Here is a 17,059-nt window from a genome sequence, read left to right as displayed (position 1 = left end):
TTGCTCGTAAGTTGGTCCAAATGCATTCAGTCTCTGTAGTTTGCTCAGAGAGTTTTGGGGAGGTGGGGGGGAAGGAGGGGACGGGGGGACGAATAAAGAATATCATCTACATAACTGAAACACAAACAGCTCTTTATCAGCTGCCTTCAAATCCTTATTTTTGCATAGCTCTCAGAAACACAAATGAGGAAAGCAAAGACTTAAAGGCACACGGGTTATCCATGGCCAAGCCACTCCTTGAAGTCTGAATAGGATGAAAAGCAACAAAATTGCTTTTATCGTCCTCCACGCTGATTGAAATTCAGAACCTCGTGCACATAGTTCAGCTCTCCAGAGGGTCCCTTAAAAAAAATTATGCACAATATAAACATTTGTCTTATCTAACAATTTCACTGTGGCAACAAACTGAGAGGAACGGACAAGTGTGAGGGGATCTCAAAGTCTTCTGTTTTTTTTTTTTCCCTCTTTTCTTCCTCTGGTTCATCCTGTTCTATATGTACTGGGTGGAGTCTATTCAGTGTGTTTTTCATTGTGAATGTTCTGGGGGAGGGGGCAACTTCCCCTTCGGAATTTGATGGTCAGCACTCTTCTGTTTGGGTAGCAAGGTCACGACCTTAGGGTGTGTAGAAGAGGGGGAGACCTCATGATTCCCCCCCCGCTCTTTGTCACAATTTGTGTTTGGTTCAGGGAGCGTATAAAGCAGTTGTCGCCCCTCCCTTTACTTTCGTAGATAAACGTGTCTCTGAATTTTGTCGTAGGCTTTAGTCCGACGCAGTCATCTTTGTTAAATCTATCCCCACGCTAGTGAAAATTTTCGTTTATTTATTTATTTTTTTCCTTCCTTCCTCAGGCTCATAAAATTTGGATTGCATTTTATTTAACAGATTTGTCACCTTCCCGCAACTCTAAAGTTATAAGTTCTGAGTTTCAGTGATGTTAGAGCTTCCAGTAGTATTTTTTTTTTGCAGTTCCGTTTGTTCCGATCAGGGGCCTGTGCTCTGGACCTCTCGGGTTTTCTTGACACGTTGGGCAGACTGAGCAAGGCTTATTTTGGCCCAGTATTGATGTAAGCTGCCAGCCTTCCATATAGCTATGCAGTGAGTGACAGGCTTGTGACCTGCATGCACACCTGGGCTTGTAGCACACCTGTGGTTCAAACACAGCCTAGCCGTGGGGCCCCAGGCCTCATCACTCCTCCTCCTATCTCTCTCCCCACATCTCTCTCTTTAAATCGTCCTCAGTTTGGTAACCATATGATACTGTGAAATTGAATCCCCCTGCTGGATGGCCCGCTGCACTGCGTAGCATGGCTTCGGGTTTGTGTTGAACATTGATGGAATTGTCAAGACACATTTTGCCCACAGCAGCTGGTCTAGGGTCAGTTTTGATATCTCTTAATGGCTTGGTTCAGGGAAGAGGCCTGGGGTAGCTGATCTCGGGTCAGCTGCTGAAGGCGTGAAGGCGGCTAACTGGAGCAGATGGAATGTGAGACACCACGTGCGCCCTCGAGCTCCACTGGTGCGGGGCAAGGGGTCAGAGGTCAGAAGAGTGATGCATAAATGACTCGTGTTCGGCCTGCAGGGTAATATAAAGCGCACTGCATGAAGTAGTTTAACTGGTGTTTCCTCTTACAAGCTCTGGGACCTGTGTCTGTAGATGTGTGTGTGCATGCATGCGGGTTTGTCTAGGTGCACACAGAGGCATCTGTGTTGTTTAACACTGGTACAAGTTTGCTATCTGTTATATATGCATGTGTTTTTTACTGCCCTCAAAAACATGCCTGAGCATTTTAGCATCCGGTCAGCACACACCTGTTCTTATCTTTACACACACACACACACACATATATGTTCTCTCTCTCTCTCTCATCCAGTCTGTCTCACCTCCTGTAGATGCTGTTGATTTGGGCAATTCGCACTGCTTGGCTTTGCTGAGGAATTCTCAGAGGCACAGGATGCTTGAGGGAGACTTTCAATTTTCTCAATAATTACAGAGTTCCCATCTTATAAATCTTTTTTTTTTTTTTTTTTTTCTGATTCACATATCCTTCTCTCAGAGAACAAAGATTTCGGGACTTCCTGACACCACGTGCATGTGTGTTAAAGCTTGGTTGTGTGCCTGGCTTTGTGTATCACTCCTTGGGCAATAAAAGAGACTTGTTTTGTGTGGCCTCTTTTTGGAACCTCGTATCTGAATTGGATTGGACAGATTTTCTTGGCTGTTTCAGACAAGACTGTTGTATAAAGGCAAGAGTCCTCTTATCAGATGTAGCTCTTTAAAACGGAAGTTGTGGAGGGTATGCCACACACACACACACACACGGACACAGACACCCATATGGACATACACACACTGACATTCACAGCCATTGTTTAGACAGAAGTTGGTCACTTCAACTCCGGTCACACCTGTTGCTGTTACTACTGCTGCTGTGTTTGCCTGCCGATCCGCTCAGTTAACCCTGTTACAGCAGTGTGAAGGGGTCCATCAGCCTCTGGATTTCTTGGTGTATGTTTGTGAATCCTTGTGTGAGGTTATGTATACTTATTCGGTGCAGCTTAAAACACATCTGTGTGTGTGTGTGTGTGTGTGTGTGTCCACATTATGTTACCCTTTTTAACTGACTGCGACACACTGGCCTAGAGATGAAGAGGCTGTTTAAATGTTGGTTTAAAGGCAGCCCCCCCCACTAAGGTGGTCAGTGGCTAGTGTGGTTTTTCCCTAAACAGCTCAAGGCCCCACAAGGCCAGTGAGAACCCAGCAGTAAAAGAGCTCCCCCACTGGACACACTCTCAACACTAACCAAACCCTGACTGCAGGACTAGATGTATGGTGACTGTTCCCTTCCCACTCTTCTTGTTTTGTCTCTTCCCTCTTCTCCAAGCCTTTCAGCCCTAAATGTTAGTTTTAATGTGTGCGTGTGTCACATCCTGTTCTACTGTGGGAAAGATGTATTTCGGGGCTAAATTCTATCCCAAAGATGTCTGTGACTGGAAGGTGATTTTTTTTTTCTCTCTCCCTCTTTCCCTTCCTCCTTTTCACACGCGTTTCACTGTTTTGTTCGTTGAATTTCACCTTTGTCATTTTGTAATGTTTTGCTGTCAGACTCACGGGAGCAGTAACACATTGGATGAGACCCTGAATTTTCTGTCTCGGCATCTTCGGCTGAGAGGGTTTTGTAGATTATTTGGCTGAATGTACACAGTGTTAAGACACACTCAAGTCTCCCCTTATTACCTCCATAAACCGCAACAGAACCGTATTGTTTAACGCGGAAATCTACAACGCTGCCTTTATATCTCTCAGTGTCTCCCTCTCTCCATCTCATTTCCTCTCTTGTTCATGAGCTCTGTTGCTCGGTAAATATTTTTGTTTACACTGAGCCTCAAAGTAATGGCTTCTAGATGTGAATTTCCATCCAGATCATATCCTGCTCTAGTTCAAAAACATTCCACACCATGCACTCTCTGCCTCAAACCTTTGCCGTTCTCAGGAGGGGGAAAAGTGTGTTCAAATTGGATTTTTTTTTTTTTTTTTTTTTTTACATGCTCCCTGACATCGAATACTGATTGGTTTTGAAATGATGGCAGTTGAACATTAGGCTTGGCCTGCCTAGACAACAGGAATGCAGAGCACACAACAGATAATTTACTGCCACTAAATAGTAAAATTTCTGGAGAAATTTATATATTATGTATAGGGCAAAATAGATACATTTGTATCACCTGGTTGAGTTATGACAGCAGAACGGAAATTCTTACAACTCATTCCCATCGGGTTTCCCCTCAACTGTAAGAGATGAGGATTTTGTGTGTGTTTTCATTAAGAGTCTCCCATAAGCCCTTGTTTTTTAGGGGAAGTGGTCAGCGAAGTGAGCTTGTTCTCAGGCTAATAATAGCGTAGGTTCCTGTTTCAGGATGCACTCCTTAGCCAGCCGAGCGGCAAGGATGATCGGCTTGGTGCGGAAGAGCGTTCTCTGTATCTCTGTGTACTCTCTGGGAGGCTGCCCCGTTAGACCTGTTCAGCTCTGTGAGCCATGACCGTGGGTGTGTTGTTGATTTAGGGCTCTGCGCTTTATCTGAGTGTTTGCCTCTTTGTTTGTGTGCCTCTTCATTTCCTCTTCTGTTTCAAGTTTCTCTCATTCTGTCAAGTTTCATTTGCCTCTCTTGTTCTGTCTGTCAAGGTGACTTTGACAGGAGTTAAGGCGTCGTTTATTCATCTCTAAAGAAAATGATCCCTTAAAACGCCAGTCTTGATTTACAGTTACGGCCTGGCTGGCATTGATTGTGTCATAGACTGATAGCTGGCTGCTCCCACCCACAAGAACACGATTGGAGAGGGCGACGCTTGGACACGCCTCCGCTCGATGGCCGCGCCCCTTTTGTCTTGCTTTGCTCCCTTATTTGGATTGCGGCGTTCCAAAGCTCCCCCCCCCCCCGAGTTTACCAACTCTCACGGCATTGGGTTACCCAGCCATACCCACCACGTGTGTCCCTGTGACTGCCTGCAAACATAAACAAAATCAAAATACCTCACACTGGCTTGTCAGGGCTTTCAGTCATCCATCCCTAAGGTCAGAGTCGTCCTCTTGCACCTGTAATGCTATCTTTGTGGAGGAAGGGAAGAGTGTGGAGGTTATGGAGCCGCTATTTTGGGAGCCATGAGAAAAGCATTCGTTGATACACTGACAGCTCCCTGGAGGTTGAGTCAGGAGTGATACTAATGGTAAAGTCAGCAGTCCCCCTTGGAAGTATCTAGAAGCAAATTATCATCTGTCTGCGGTGACACTGCATTTCTCTGAACTTGATAAGATGCTTCGATATGGTCGTCCTGTACCTTGGCTTCTCATTAATTCGGTGTTTACTGTGACAAAACTAGTCTCTTGTCTGGAATCTGGTTTGAATTACAAAACCTTGCCATCGCTGTCAACGCAGTGATGGTTTCACTGAGAATGAAAAGTAGTGGGACACAATATCTCTGAAGCTAAAATCTTTTTAGTTACTTTTCCTCTACGGCCTGTGAATGGTAATATTCTCCCTCCAAGTGATATAACTCTTCCGCTCTGTCTTAGCCCAAGTCCTACCATGATCCTCATTATGAGTCATACATTCACACTTCCTTCCTCTGTGTTTTTTCATCTGTGTTATCAGCAAGGGGATCTCTATTTTAGTAATATCAAGAACATGAAGCATGATCTGAAATGTCCTAATGCGCTCTCTCTCTCTCTCTCTCTCTCTCTCTCTCTCTCTCTCTCTCTCTCTCTGCCCCTCCTCTAGGCATTTGCTCTCCTCCACCATTGAAGCATGGCCAGACTTGGCCTCTACAGGGTGCGCTGTTCGGCATGGAGCCACCCGCAGTGAGCACCTTCAGTGCAGCTACTGCTGAAGCTGCCTGAACTAACAGCACCAGCCTCAAGGAGCCTCCATTACTAAGCACAAAAACATCCCTTACAGACACTGAGAGGTACATGATTGTGCGTTTGTGACTGTGGAAGGGAGAGAGGAGGAGAGAAACCGCGAGTCCGTGTTGGAGAGGTGTAGACAAAGGAGGAGGGTTGGAGGAAGAGAGTGAGAAACCCAATACCCTGAAACCAAGCCGAGGACACAAAACCAAGAGAGACGAAGAGTCTGTGTGTGTGTGTGAGAGAGCGAGAGAGAGAGAGAGAAAGGGAGAGGAATACGACCCAAACGAGTCGGAGAAGCTTGGCTTCAGACTAGCGGCGAGCAGTTTGGTGCACTGCTAAGGTAGCGATAAGCAGCATTCAGAGAAGAGGGCGCGTCATGGGCTACGGGGGCCATGGTGACTTAGCGTAAATGGCTGCTCCTGACGCCAAGCCTGTGCCACTGTCTGCTGCTCAACCCTTTTCCTCCTCCTCTTCCTTCTCTCTCCCCTGCTTTCTCTCTACTTGCTACGATTGCTGCTATCATCCTGTCCTTGTCCTCCTGGCTGCCTCACTCGCTTCCCAGCTCCAGCTCTATGCCTGCAGCTATGGGGCTGTGGAAGCTGGTGCGAGGCGTGAGGCAGCTGGAACTCCACCGCCTCATCCTGGCGCTCATCATCTTCTGCTTGCTCTCCATGGCCTTTCTGGCCTACTATGTCAGCAACAGCCCCAAAATCAAGGAGGCACCCCCTTTACCCTTCAGTGACTGTGGAGGGGTTGTGGCGTCTGCCGGCGGAGGAGGGCAGCGAGCGCCCCTTTTCTTACCTCCGCCAGGGCGCCAGCGTACGGTTAAAGTGGTGGATAACTCACGAACTGAGCCTGTGGTGTTGGTGTTTGTGGAGAGCATCTATTCGCAGCTGGGCCAGGAGATTGTGGCCATCCTGGAATCCAGCCGGTTCCGCTACCATACAGAGATTGCTCCCAGCAAGGGTGACATGCCCACGCTAATGGAGCGTGACCAGGGCCGCTACGCGCTGGTGATTTACGAAAACGTGCTTAAGTATGTCAATCTGGATGCTTGGAACCGGGACCTGCTGGACAAGTACTGTGCAGAATTTGGCGTAGGCATCATTGGCTTCTTTAAGGCAAATGAGAACTCCCTGCTGAGCGCTCAGCTTAAGGGTTTTCCCCTGTTCCTGCACTCCAACCTTGGCCTGCGCGATTATCGCATCAACCCTGCTGCTCCGCTCCTCTACATCACCAAGCCCAACGAGGTAGAGCAGGGCCCCCTGCCTGGGGACGATTGGACGGTATTTCAGTCCAACCACAGCACCTACGAGCCCGTGCTCTTGGCCAGCACAAAGTCCTCAGACGCTCTGCCCCATCTGGGACCTCACCGTGCTCTTCACGCAACCATCGTACAGGACCTAGGCCTCCACGACGGCATCCAGAGAGTCCTGTTTGGTAATAATCTCAATTTCTGGCTCCACAAGCTGATTTTCGTAGACGCTATCGCCTACTTGACGGGCAAACGGCTCTGCCTGTCGTTGGAGAGACACCTGCTGGTGGATGTGGATGACATCTTTGTGGGCAAAGAGGGCACACGCATGAAGGTGTCAGACGTTAAGGTGAGTTGAATGCCTAATGCTTTTTTTCTTTTTATTATTATTCATAGGTGGAAAAACAATAACTTGACTAAATTGTTAACTCATAGGAAACTGACATTTGGTATCAGGTAACTACAGTTAATGCTACTAATGAATGCTAAAAAGAATGGTTGACGGCTAGTAAATTTTTTTGGATGGTTCCAAACACAGTCAGACTACCAATTCAGAACAGTTGCTTGAAATTGCTTTTTATTTGGGGTAGAAAAAAAAGAAAGAAAGAAAGAAATTATAACTGATATTTTAAATCATTAGGAAGGCGTTTCTTGAAATAATCAGCAGTGAGCATGTTGTTAAGAAACTCTGAAACATCTTATTTATGCGCTAATGGTGGTGATCTTCTTGGTAATACAAACAGCAGGCCAGACAAATGATTCTTCTAGCAGTGACGTGTGACTGGTTTGGGACGGCACACAGCTAACACTTGTAATGATTGCTCTTGTTAGAGCATGCCACTGGGATAATTAGACCATTTGGACAAGGTGCTCATTAGCCCCACTGTTTACTGACTTCTCAGCCCAAAATGTGTGATTACAAGAGTTGGCCATGTTGACTCTCCAAGCTGGAAAAATGCCCCCCCCCCAAAAAGAGAATTCATTTGAGTCTCATAATCAAATAAAGCCATATTAATTGAACTTAGATGAACAGATGTTGACCAGATCACTGCCTGGCCATCATAGTGTCCTCAAGGAGCAATTTGTTACTGCTTTACTGCATGCAGACTCGTGAGTTACATCAGCCTTGTGTTTTCATGCAAGGGGGAGTCATAGCCCGAAGGTCTTCCACTCACAGACGAAACACTGAGTTAATACATTTAATGAGAAATAATAGGATAATTAATTAGTCATTTGCATTGACAGCAGGGATGTCATTTCAAATGTAGTGTGGGATGTGTGTGTGTGAGAGAGAGGGAAAGTTAACTTGCTTTTCTGTATATGTGTATGTATGTATGTGTGTGTGTGTGTCACCTTCTGCCTCAAGAGGGTTTTGGGCTCACTGAAGTCAATCAGGCAGTTAATTAGCCTGCCATCAATTAAATTTGACTAAGTTGGCATAACTCTTGCATGCACTGGAGACGTGGTGCTAAGGGGGAAAAAAAAACAACAAAACAATACTGCATGCTCTCTGCTGAGGTCCTTTGTCATTTTAGTACATTGAGACGTATATTGATGACGGGCCCCGCGTAATTTATGGAGCGCTTATCTGCTGAAATGACAAATCAATGAAGAGTGAAGACTTGGAAGATGAATACGCGAGCAAAAGATTCTCGTATCTTGGCATCAGTCGACCTGTTACATCAACCTAATTTCTTCCAATTTCGTTCTCAAACAGTTATAACCATGATCCAAGCTCAACAGTATTGGTTGTTTCTGCATATATCTTTATGAGGACTAGTACAGATGGATTTCACCCTCATATAAAGGGTCATACAAAGCCTTAGCGAGGTCTGCTAGTAAGGATAGAAATTTCTCTTTATTTGAAGAGCTAGAATTGAATAGGGAGTCCATTGGGAGTCTTTTATGTCAGTCAGTCTGAAGGGATTGGTTGGAGGTTTTGGGAGAGTTAGAAACTCTGTCAGTTGCTTGATTATTTTGCTACCTTAGCACCCAAGTGCTGGTACTTTGGTCCTCTTATTTAGTTGTCTGCTTGGATGACTGGGCTGGGCAGATGGATTTTAAAGTGTAATAAAGCTGTAAGACAAATCAATAACTTGACAAATTCAGAGGACTTTCAGTTCAATTTTTGTCTCTAAAGTACAAAGTACGGTTCATAAACATGGACCTACTGTGTCTGTGTTCTGTACCGGTTGGGTCTTGGCAAAAGCACTCCTCTGAGAAGAGCTCTGACCTTGTAAAAAATATGGCAGGAAGTGTCTTGTCAGTGTAATGCATTCCAGAAGAGGATGTCTACAACGCTAACTACAGATGAAAATAAATGTGTTGTTACTAAGACTTCCCTCCTTCCATCTGTGTCACTGAGTCGGAACAATACCGTCTAACTGAAAATGAGAAGATATGGATGAGAAGGTAACTATGTTATTTGTTTTGTGACTCTCTTGGGGTAACTGTGCCATTTCTCGTGCAGATTTTTTTCTGGGTGGTAGTGACGGGGGAGGAAAAAAAAAATACCCGCTTGAGGCGAACCCCGTAGCAATCACAGTCGCCGTTATATTCTCTTATCTATCATTGCCGCGTTTTAAAAAACACCGGTTTTACATCCTTCCCATATGTTCCGGTGTTTATTTTGATTGTCTGTTGCATTTGTCCTGCTCTGTTTGATGCATGTTCCGTGCCACCTGGCCTCCGAGTGAACAAGTGGGCTTTAATCACCTCGAGCAACAGTGCAGCATGCTGGGCCCAAACAAGTCCTGGCTAATGGAGGTCTAATCTTGTCTATTCTCACTCTCTGTGCTGCCTCAGCAGTGACTCTTTTAAGCACTAAAGCTGATTTCCACCCACTCTCCCGCCCTCCGTTCACGCGCGCATACCAATAATGTAAGCCGCGTATACAGGCGCAAAGAGACCTTGAAGTCATTCTGGGGGAGGGGGGGGCAAAAAAAATATATATATAAAAACTTCACACCTCAAATGGCTAATTATGTTGGTTTCAGCTCACGTTGTCTGCACCCGATTGGATTCTGCAGTGTGGCAGCGAATGGCTGAAGTGACACTGAGCAATGTTCACAAAATACAAAAGTCCAACTGTGTAGTATTGATTTGGTTTTGAAAATGCTTTGTTGATCTTTAGTAAGTTAACAGTGTCTACTTGAGAGGTCAGCTCTCTTTAATGACTGAAGAAGAGTGACAATCAGCTTTAGTCAACCAGAGATTGTTGAGCAGAAGTTAGCACCATTCTGGAGACTGTCGCCTTTTAAGAGTTTTAATATATACTGTCAGTGCAACACACCAAGTATGTGTGTTTTATGGACCCTGGATTTTGCTCTATCTGGGAAGGAGAACTTGATACTGTGACCATTGTTTCTCTCTGAGTGGATCTTTCCTTTCCTTCCATGGCTGACCAACAGCACGTTCTTTTTCTGGAATTTTCTGACAGGCGTCTGTAGAGTGATCTTGTGCCCTTTGGCTTCCGTTAGCTAATCAAACCAAGCTGATTTTTTTTTTTTTTTTGTGAAAGCAGAAAATTGGAGAAGACTCAAGAGTTGCTTTTCAGAGAAGAACAGCCTCATAAGAAGATCAAAACATGTTTTTATGTCTGTTTCTCACTCTCACTCTTGCTCTCTCTCTCTCCCTCTTTCTCTGGCTTTGGTGCGGAGGTTATGAAATAATGCCGCTCTAGCACTGGCTCATTCCCGTTTCTGCGGAGACTGCGAGGTTGCCATGGTGACCCAAACCTGTTTCTGACCCCTGGCCCTCAGGTCCGGCAGCTTTATTGACAGGCTGTCTGCCCACCTCCGCTAATGCCATCTTCACCTGCTCCCTCCATCTCTGTCTCTCTGCCCTCGGGAGCAGCACTGTATTTCCACCGCACCTCAGCCTGTTTGTTTAAAAGGCTGTGCGTCTGCAGAATCTGAACCTGAGGTGCCGCCGTATCCTGCGTTTTTCGTTTGATAAGGCGGCACTTTTGTGTCACGCCGCTCGAAATTCATCACGTTACGATCGCGCATGTGTTGTTAAAATTACCTAATGCACGGATACAGTTTTAACGTCAATCAGTTGTATCAGTCGACGGTCTCTGCTGAGATCTGTCCGACACGAGACAGATTTGACGCCGAATCTCCCAATCCGTTCTCTTCGACTATGGAGGCACGCTCCTCGCCCGTTGTTTGGCGTTACCGGCGGAGACCCCAGATTGCAACACAAATGGTGAGGATTTACTTGAACCGCAGTGAGCAAACACGCTCTCGGCAGAGCAAACACGGCACGGACACATGCTGAAGGACACGGGTGACTCTTAAATCAGGCATCGCTGCTGTGTGTTATCACGCAGTGCAGAGCCCCATCCCTCTCTCTCAGAGAGAGAGAGAGAGAGAGAGAGAGAGAGAGAGAGCGAGCAGGTTGATTTGCAACGGCAGAGTAGCTATCGCTCCATCTCTGTGTTTTGATTTGTGCTCGAACAGACACTATCACTCCCCCGAGTCTGATTCGTGTGCCAGCGAACTGCTGCATTTCACTTATCGACCAATATTATTCTCAAGGTTTTAAAAGACCATCAAGATCCATTTGGGTTTTTTCTCATTTAGAGAAAATCATTAAGATGTGTCTGCACTGTCATGACAGGTTACAAAAAGTGTGTGTGGGGTCTTTTTTTTTTTTTTTGCCAGCCACTAAAATTGGTTCAGTCTGCCTGCTGCTGTCTTAAATAAACACATTTGACCTGCTGTCTGTAGACAGAGAAGACATGAATGCAGATTTCAAACTCTCGCTGCCCGTCTCTGTCCGGTCGTTGGGCTTAGGCGCAGAGATGCCCTTCCTGTCAAAATCTATCTGCACCGTGTGTGCCATCAGGTTGCAGCTGAGCAAAGCTGGAGAGTGTAGCCTCCTTCAGTTAGCTTCAGCCGTTGGACAGTCTGTAGATGCAGATTTGGAGTTTTCTGCTGAGTTTGGTCCCTAAACGGGCCCTAAATAAATCACTCGCCTAATAAAACCTAACACAATAGCTGTCAGCCTGCGCTCAGAGCTGTCTAAATTAATATGTTAATTACATGAATATTTGCTTGCCCTCAGTGTTTACAGAATTGAAATACGCCTCCTCTCTTGTCATCTCTAGGCCCTGCTCAGCACGCAAAACAAGCTCCGGACATTAGTTCCCAACTTCACGTTCAACCTCGGCTTCTCCGGAAAGTTCTACCACGCAGGTAAGAGCGCCGCCCGCCTTTCCCCGACGCCTCCCTCGGGGACGCGGCTGAGGTGTCGCACGACCTTGTTACTGCGGCGACCCGACTGACCCCGACTGACCCCTGACCCCTCTGCCCTTCTCAGGTACGGAGGAAGAGGACGAGGGGGACGACATGCTCCTGCGTCACAGGCAGGAGTTCTGGTGGTTCCCACACATGTGGAGCCACATGCAGCCGCACCTCTTCCACAACGTCAGCGTGCTCGCCGAACAGATGAGACTCAACAAACTCTTCGCACAGGTCGGCAGCACATAGCGTCTCTAAAAGACCTTTTCCACTTTTTCACTCCGTGCTTCAATACATTTTAATACGTGAATTAATAAAGTCAGATTTCATCATAGTATGCCGTAGTGAACAGGATTCATTATTATTATTATTATTATTATTATTATTATTATTATTATTATTATGTCTGCCTAAGCGTGTGTAAAGTAGTATCATTTTGCAGGATTTTTTTTTTTTTTATGACACTCATAAACATTGACATGTAGAGTGTGTGAGGATGTTGTTAACTAGAAATGCTTGGACACTTGTTACACTAGCATGTATTGATTTTTTTTTTTTTTTCTTCTCACATACCGGAGTATTGCAGTTGAAATTTGTATTAGCTTTCTGCAATCATTGGAAACCTCCTTGCCCTTGACTTCTTCTGTGCGAGCAGCAAAGGACGCGGAGATTGGCTGGCTGCTACGAACCCACCTTGGCGTAATGATATCCACTGGGGTGGGATATGGCCCACAGGCAGACACTGCTCGGGACTGCCGTGAATACTAACCAGCTTTCTGCCCTCCTCTGTAATCTCTCTGTCACTCCCTGTCCTCGGACCAGACAGTGACATACGCTTTCCACTGGAGTTCTGGTCAAGAGAGAGGACAGAGCTCTTTCATCAAGGTTTAATGAGCCTTCAGACTGCTCTTCCCCCATCAAGGGCAACAGCTGAAAAATCTTCTCGTTTTCACAAAAAACAACACACACACTCACACGCACGCACGTACGCCCACTTGTCATTTTGACCCTATGCACGCACAAGCGTTCAAGCAGTTAGTTTGAGTCATATCAGAAACATGCTGTTGGACCTTTGAGGGCCGATATCCCACCCGCCGACGATTCCCAAATGCGTCCGTAAAAGAATGCAGCGAGACGCTGTTGCCCCCTAGTGGCGAGCGCGTGAGATTTTTCCTCTGCCAGCAGACACTGCCTTGAATAGGATTTCCTCTCTCTCTCTCTCAAGGGCAGCAAATGAGCCGTCCCGAGGACGACTCGATGAAATAGCTATTTGATTGCGCGGCTTTCTCTTGTACATCTTGTTTGCTCTTAATGTCTCTTCGATTAACGACGCCTTCTCTCCGCCCCCGCTGTCTTCTGCTGCGCAGGAGCACGGAATCCCCACCGACATGGGTTATGCCGTGGCCCCTCACCATTCGGGGGTCTACCCCGTACACAGCCAACTGTACGAGGCCTGGAAGAGTGTGTGGGGGATTAAAGTGACGAGCACGGAGGAGTATCCTCACCTGAGGCCAGCCCGCCATCGCAGGGGCTTCATTCACAACGGCATTCAGGTGACCGCAGTCTGTCTTAACTGTCAGTCGTTCAGTCTCTATCTACATGTCATCTGATCAGAGCGTGTTGTCGATCGATGCTGATAGTAAAATCACAAACTCTGACTCTCAATACAGTGACGCCTTTAAAATCTCAGAAGTCACCTCTGGCCTTTTTCTCTGTTTTTCAGCCGCTGTTTGTCTTTGGAGTTTGTCTTTGACGAATGCTATTAAATGATCAGATTCTCCCCAGTAATGTCGAGTGTTTCAGATATTAAGAGGAAATCCCGTCCTGTCTTTCTGTCGTTCTTTCCCTTTCTCTGTCTTCATCGCCCTCATCAACGCAGGTGTTGCCTAGGCAAACGTGTGGCCTCTTCACACATACGATCTTCTACAACGAGTATCCAGGAGGCTCCCGTGAGCTGGACAAGAGCATTCGCGGAGGAGAACTCTTCCTCACCGTCCTACTCAACCCTGTGAGTTTTCTGGCCTTGTTTTGTTTCTGTTTTATGTATGTATTTGTTTATTTCATTTATTTTTTTCCGAGGCATGACACAGCCACTAGAATATCTTTACACCTTATAAGAGGCTGCTATTTAGATGACTTGCTGCTACATAAGTGCCTAGATTTCAGCGTGTTGCATAGCGACGGAAGGGAGAGAGAAAACGGAATCCCAGATGTGGGACAGGACCCCCCCCCCCCTCCAACCCACACACACACACACACACACACGCTGTGGCAGGACTGTCGTCTGTTATTCTAACCCTGGCTGGGTGGGAGGGAGCGTGTTTATGTTTAGAGAATGGGAGTGCGGGCAGTGTTTGTTTACATCTCCTCATGTTTGTTTATGTCAGTGTTTGATGCTTGCTGTTCTGGTGGTAGCCAGGCTTGTCGTGTGGAGATGCCTCTCAGTTAAAGTTGACGGTACTCCCTGCCGGGGCTCTTAAGTTGATAAAAGATGGATGTGATAGTGACGTCAACCGCTCACTTGGCTGGAGTCAATCACGGCTCGTGTAGTATGTAAACACTGTTATTATTAAGGGACTGGATGCGTGAACTTTGTAAAGACTTTAGTGTCGAGAGTGTCATTCTTTCCCGCCCACAGATCAGCATTTTCATGACACACCTCTCAAACTACGGGAACGACCGGCTTGGCTTGTACACCTTTGAGTCTCTGGTGAAGTTTGTGCAGTGCTGGACAAACCTGCGGCTTCAAACCCTTCCTCCAGTGGAGCTAGCTGAGAAATATTTTCAGATCTTTCCAGAAGAGAGGGACCCCTTGTGGCAGGTTAGAGAATAACACCACTCTTGTCTCGGTGCACAACGCTATTTAAATATGTATGCTTATCTGTAAGTAATATACAGGGGGGAAATGTGAGTCCCTGCTTATTCATCTTTGACTTAAGCTAAGTGTTGGGGGGAATATATACATACATACATACATACATATATGTATATATATATATATATATATATATATATATTTTTTTTTTTTTTTTTTTTCAGAACCCATGTCATGATAAGAGACATAAAGACATCTGGTCTAAGGAGAAGACCTGCGATCGGCTGCCCAAATTCCTGGTCATTGGGCCACAGAAGACGGGTAAGGTTAGGTTAAATGAAATGTAAGGTTACTGATATGATAAATGTTTGAGACACAAACAATACGTAACGCGCTGATACTAAATGCTCTGTCACCCCTTCCCAGGTACCACAGCATTGCACTCTTTTCTAACCCTCCATCCTGCCATCACGAGCAACTTCCCCAGCCCAGTCACCTTTGAGGAGATCCAGTTCTTCAATGGCCCCAACTATCACAACGGCATTGACTGGTAAAGTACCTCTCAGTAGCACTCTCCACCTGATTAGTCGATCCTGATCTTTCTAGCGCTTTCTCTAGCTCATTAATCTGTGGCCATTGATACATTTTGCTTCCCCCTAATGGCATGTGTTTAACATATTGCTTTATAGTATCCAACGACAGAATGTTTAGAAAGACTAATGGCCCACTGAAATCCACCACGAGGCTTACTGTCTCTTACAACATATTGTTCTTGGAGCTGTGGTTTCTTTCTTTCTTTCTTTCTTTCTTTCTTTCTTATGCAACAAAGGTCATTGATTGTTTGTTCTCTCACCACAGGTACATGGACTTCTTCCCTTTCCCATCGAACGTCAGCACAGACTTCATGTTTGAGAAGAGTGCCAACTACTTTGACACGGAGGTGACGCCCAAGAGAGCTGCCGCTTTGCTGCCCAGAGCCAAAATCATAGCGGTGCTTATCAACCCAGCTGACAGAGCCTACTCCTGGTACCAGGTACAGTGTGTCCCCCGTTTTGCCTTTTGATTAGGTCTGACAGGCTGTCAGTTAGAACAGGCCAGTACAAAATGACAGAGGAGGACAAACTGTTTATTCTCCGAGTGTCCAGACTTGCTCAGATTTGTGGATCGTGTGTGCTTCAAAAAAAAAAAAAAAAGTTCCATAGATATCCCTGAAAACTATTTGGAAGTTTTGGATGTGTTAGCAACAGGTGAACCACACCAAAAGTTAACTTGCTATTGTGTGGAAGACCGTGCTACTCATACATAACTCTTTCTGAAAGTCGCTGTTCATTAATATCCCCGACCACTTAAAACAGTGACGTGACTTTAAGCTTTTACTTATGTTTGCAGCATCAGCGAGCTCACCAGGATCCTGCTGCTATAAACCACACCTTCCACCAGGTAGTGACAGCAGGACCTTCTGCCTCCAAAGAGCTCCTCAACCTGCAGAACCGCTGCCTTAAACCGGGAGCCTATGCCACACACCTGGAGCACTGGCTACTACACTACCAACCCAGACAGGTAGTGATCCAACCCCATTCATCGCTTGGCTCATGTAGCACTAATGAGCCTTTTACGCTTCAAAGTATACAGCACACGGGGCATATTAAAAGAGAGCAGACAAACTAATGAGAAACAGCAAATAATATATGAATATTTAATATGGAGTTGAACCATCCTTTTTTCATTAGAAGAACTTTGATCTTTCTTGGAATATTGCTGTAGACGTTAAGCGTTTCTCATCTGATCCCTGCCTCAATTAGGAAGGTCTTCAGATCTTATTGAGCTGAAGTAGTTGGAATGTCACAGAATTTCCCCTTAAATGAGGTGGATATGGTAACTGGGGAGTGTATCAAAGGTGTCTGACTTTTTTTTTTTTTTTTTTTTTTTCTGGTGTGAATGAGACTGTTCTTGTTTTCGAGTCTGTTTAACAGTGTGCACAGAGGCGTCATTGTCTCATAACGTGCGAGCGTCTTGAGGAACCAGTGTTCACACAATAGGGTAGTGTTCCCAGTCCTGTTCCTGGAGACCTTACAGTTCAGCACACCATAAGAGTCCCTGCCCCAACACACCTGCCTCCGCTAATTGGCCAGGCCTTCATTAGCGGAGGCAGGTGTGTGTTACTTAAAGCAGGTGTGGTGAGAACAGGGAGAGATCTAAAATATGCAGCGCTGAGTTTTGCCTTGAGCAGGATTGAGAAACAGTATCATAGTGTGTGCCTGTTTGTCTTAAATGGCTACATATTCATTGGGCAGAGTTCTGTGTCTGAAGAGTCATAGCAACCGAGCCTCAATAACTGA

General features: G+C 45.9%; 1 protein-coding gene across 3 annotated transcripts in view; it reads left to right on the top strand.

Moving 5' to 3' along the window:
* The window catches only part of ndst2a (N-deacetylase/N-sulfotransferase (heparan glucosaminyl) 2a), a 77,176-nt gene that overhangs the window by 57,398 nt on the left and 2,719 nt on the right, over nucleotides 1-17,059 (top strand). For all 3 annotated transcript variants that reach the window (XM_030772996.1, XM_030772997.1, XM_030772998.1), the window contains 10 exons: nucleotides 5,277-7,008; nucleotides 11,773-11,860; nucleotides 11,985-12,139; nucleotides 13,273-13,458; nucleotides 13,785-13,913; nucleotides 14,544-14,726; nucleotides 14,945-15,041; nucleotides 15,147-15,270; nucleotides 15,579-15,753; nucleotides 16,110-16,280. In XM_030772996.1, the coding sequence (XP_030628856.1) occupies nucleotides 5,977-7,008; nucleotides 11,773-11,860; nucleotides 11,985-12,139; nucleotides 13,273-13,458; nucleotides 13,785-13,913; nucleotides 14,544-14,726; nucleotides 14,945-15,041; nucleotides 15,147-15,270; nucleotides 15,579-15,753; nucleotides 16,110-16,280 (2,340 nt within the window). In that variant the 5' untranslated portion in view covers nucleotides 5,277-5,976. The remainder of the gene's footprint in view (nucleotides 1-5,276; nucleotides 7,009-11,772; nucleotides 11,861-11,984; nucleotides 12,140-13,272; nucleotides 13,459-13,784; nucleotides 13,914-14,543; nucleotides 14,727-14,944; nucleotides 15,042-15,146; nucleotides 15,271-15,578; nucleotides 15,754-16,109; nucleotides 16,281-17,059) is intronic.

Source organism: Chanos chanos, chromosome 4 (genome assembly GCF_902362185.1).
Source record: "Chanos chanos chromosome 4, fChaCha1.1, whole genome shotgun sequence".
NCBI classification, from domain to species: Eukaryota; Metazoa; Chordata; class Actinopteri; order Gonorynchiformes; family Chanidae; genus Chanos; species Chanos chanos.
The sequence above is the reverse complement of the archived record's forward strand: the minus strand, read 5'-3'. Positions and strand labels throughout refer to the sequence as shown.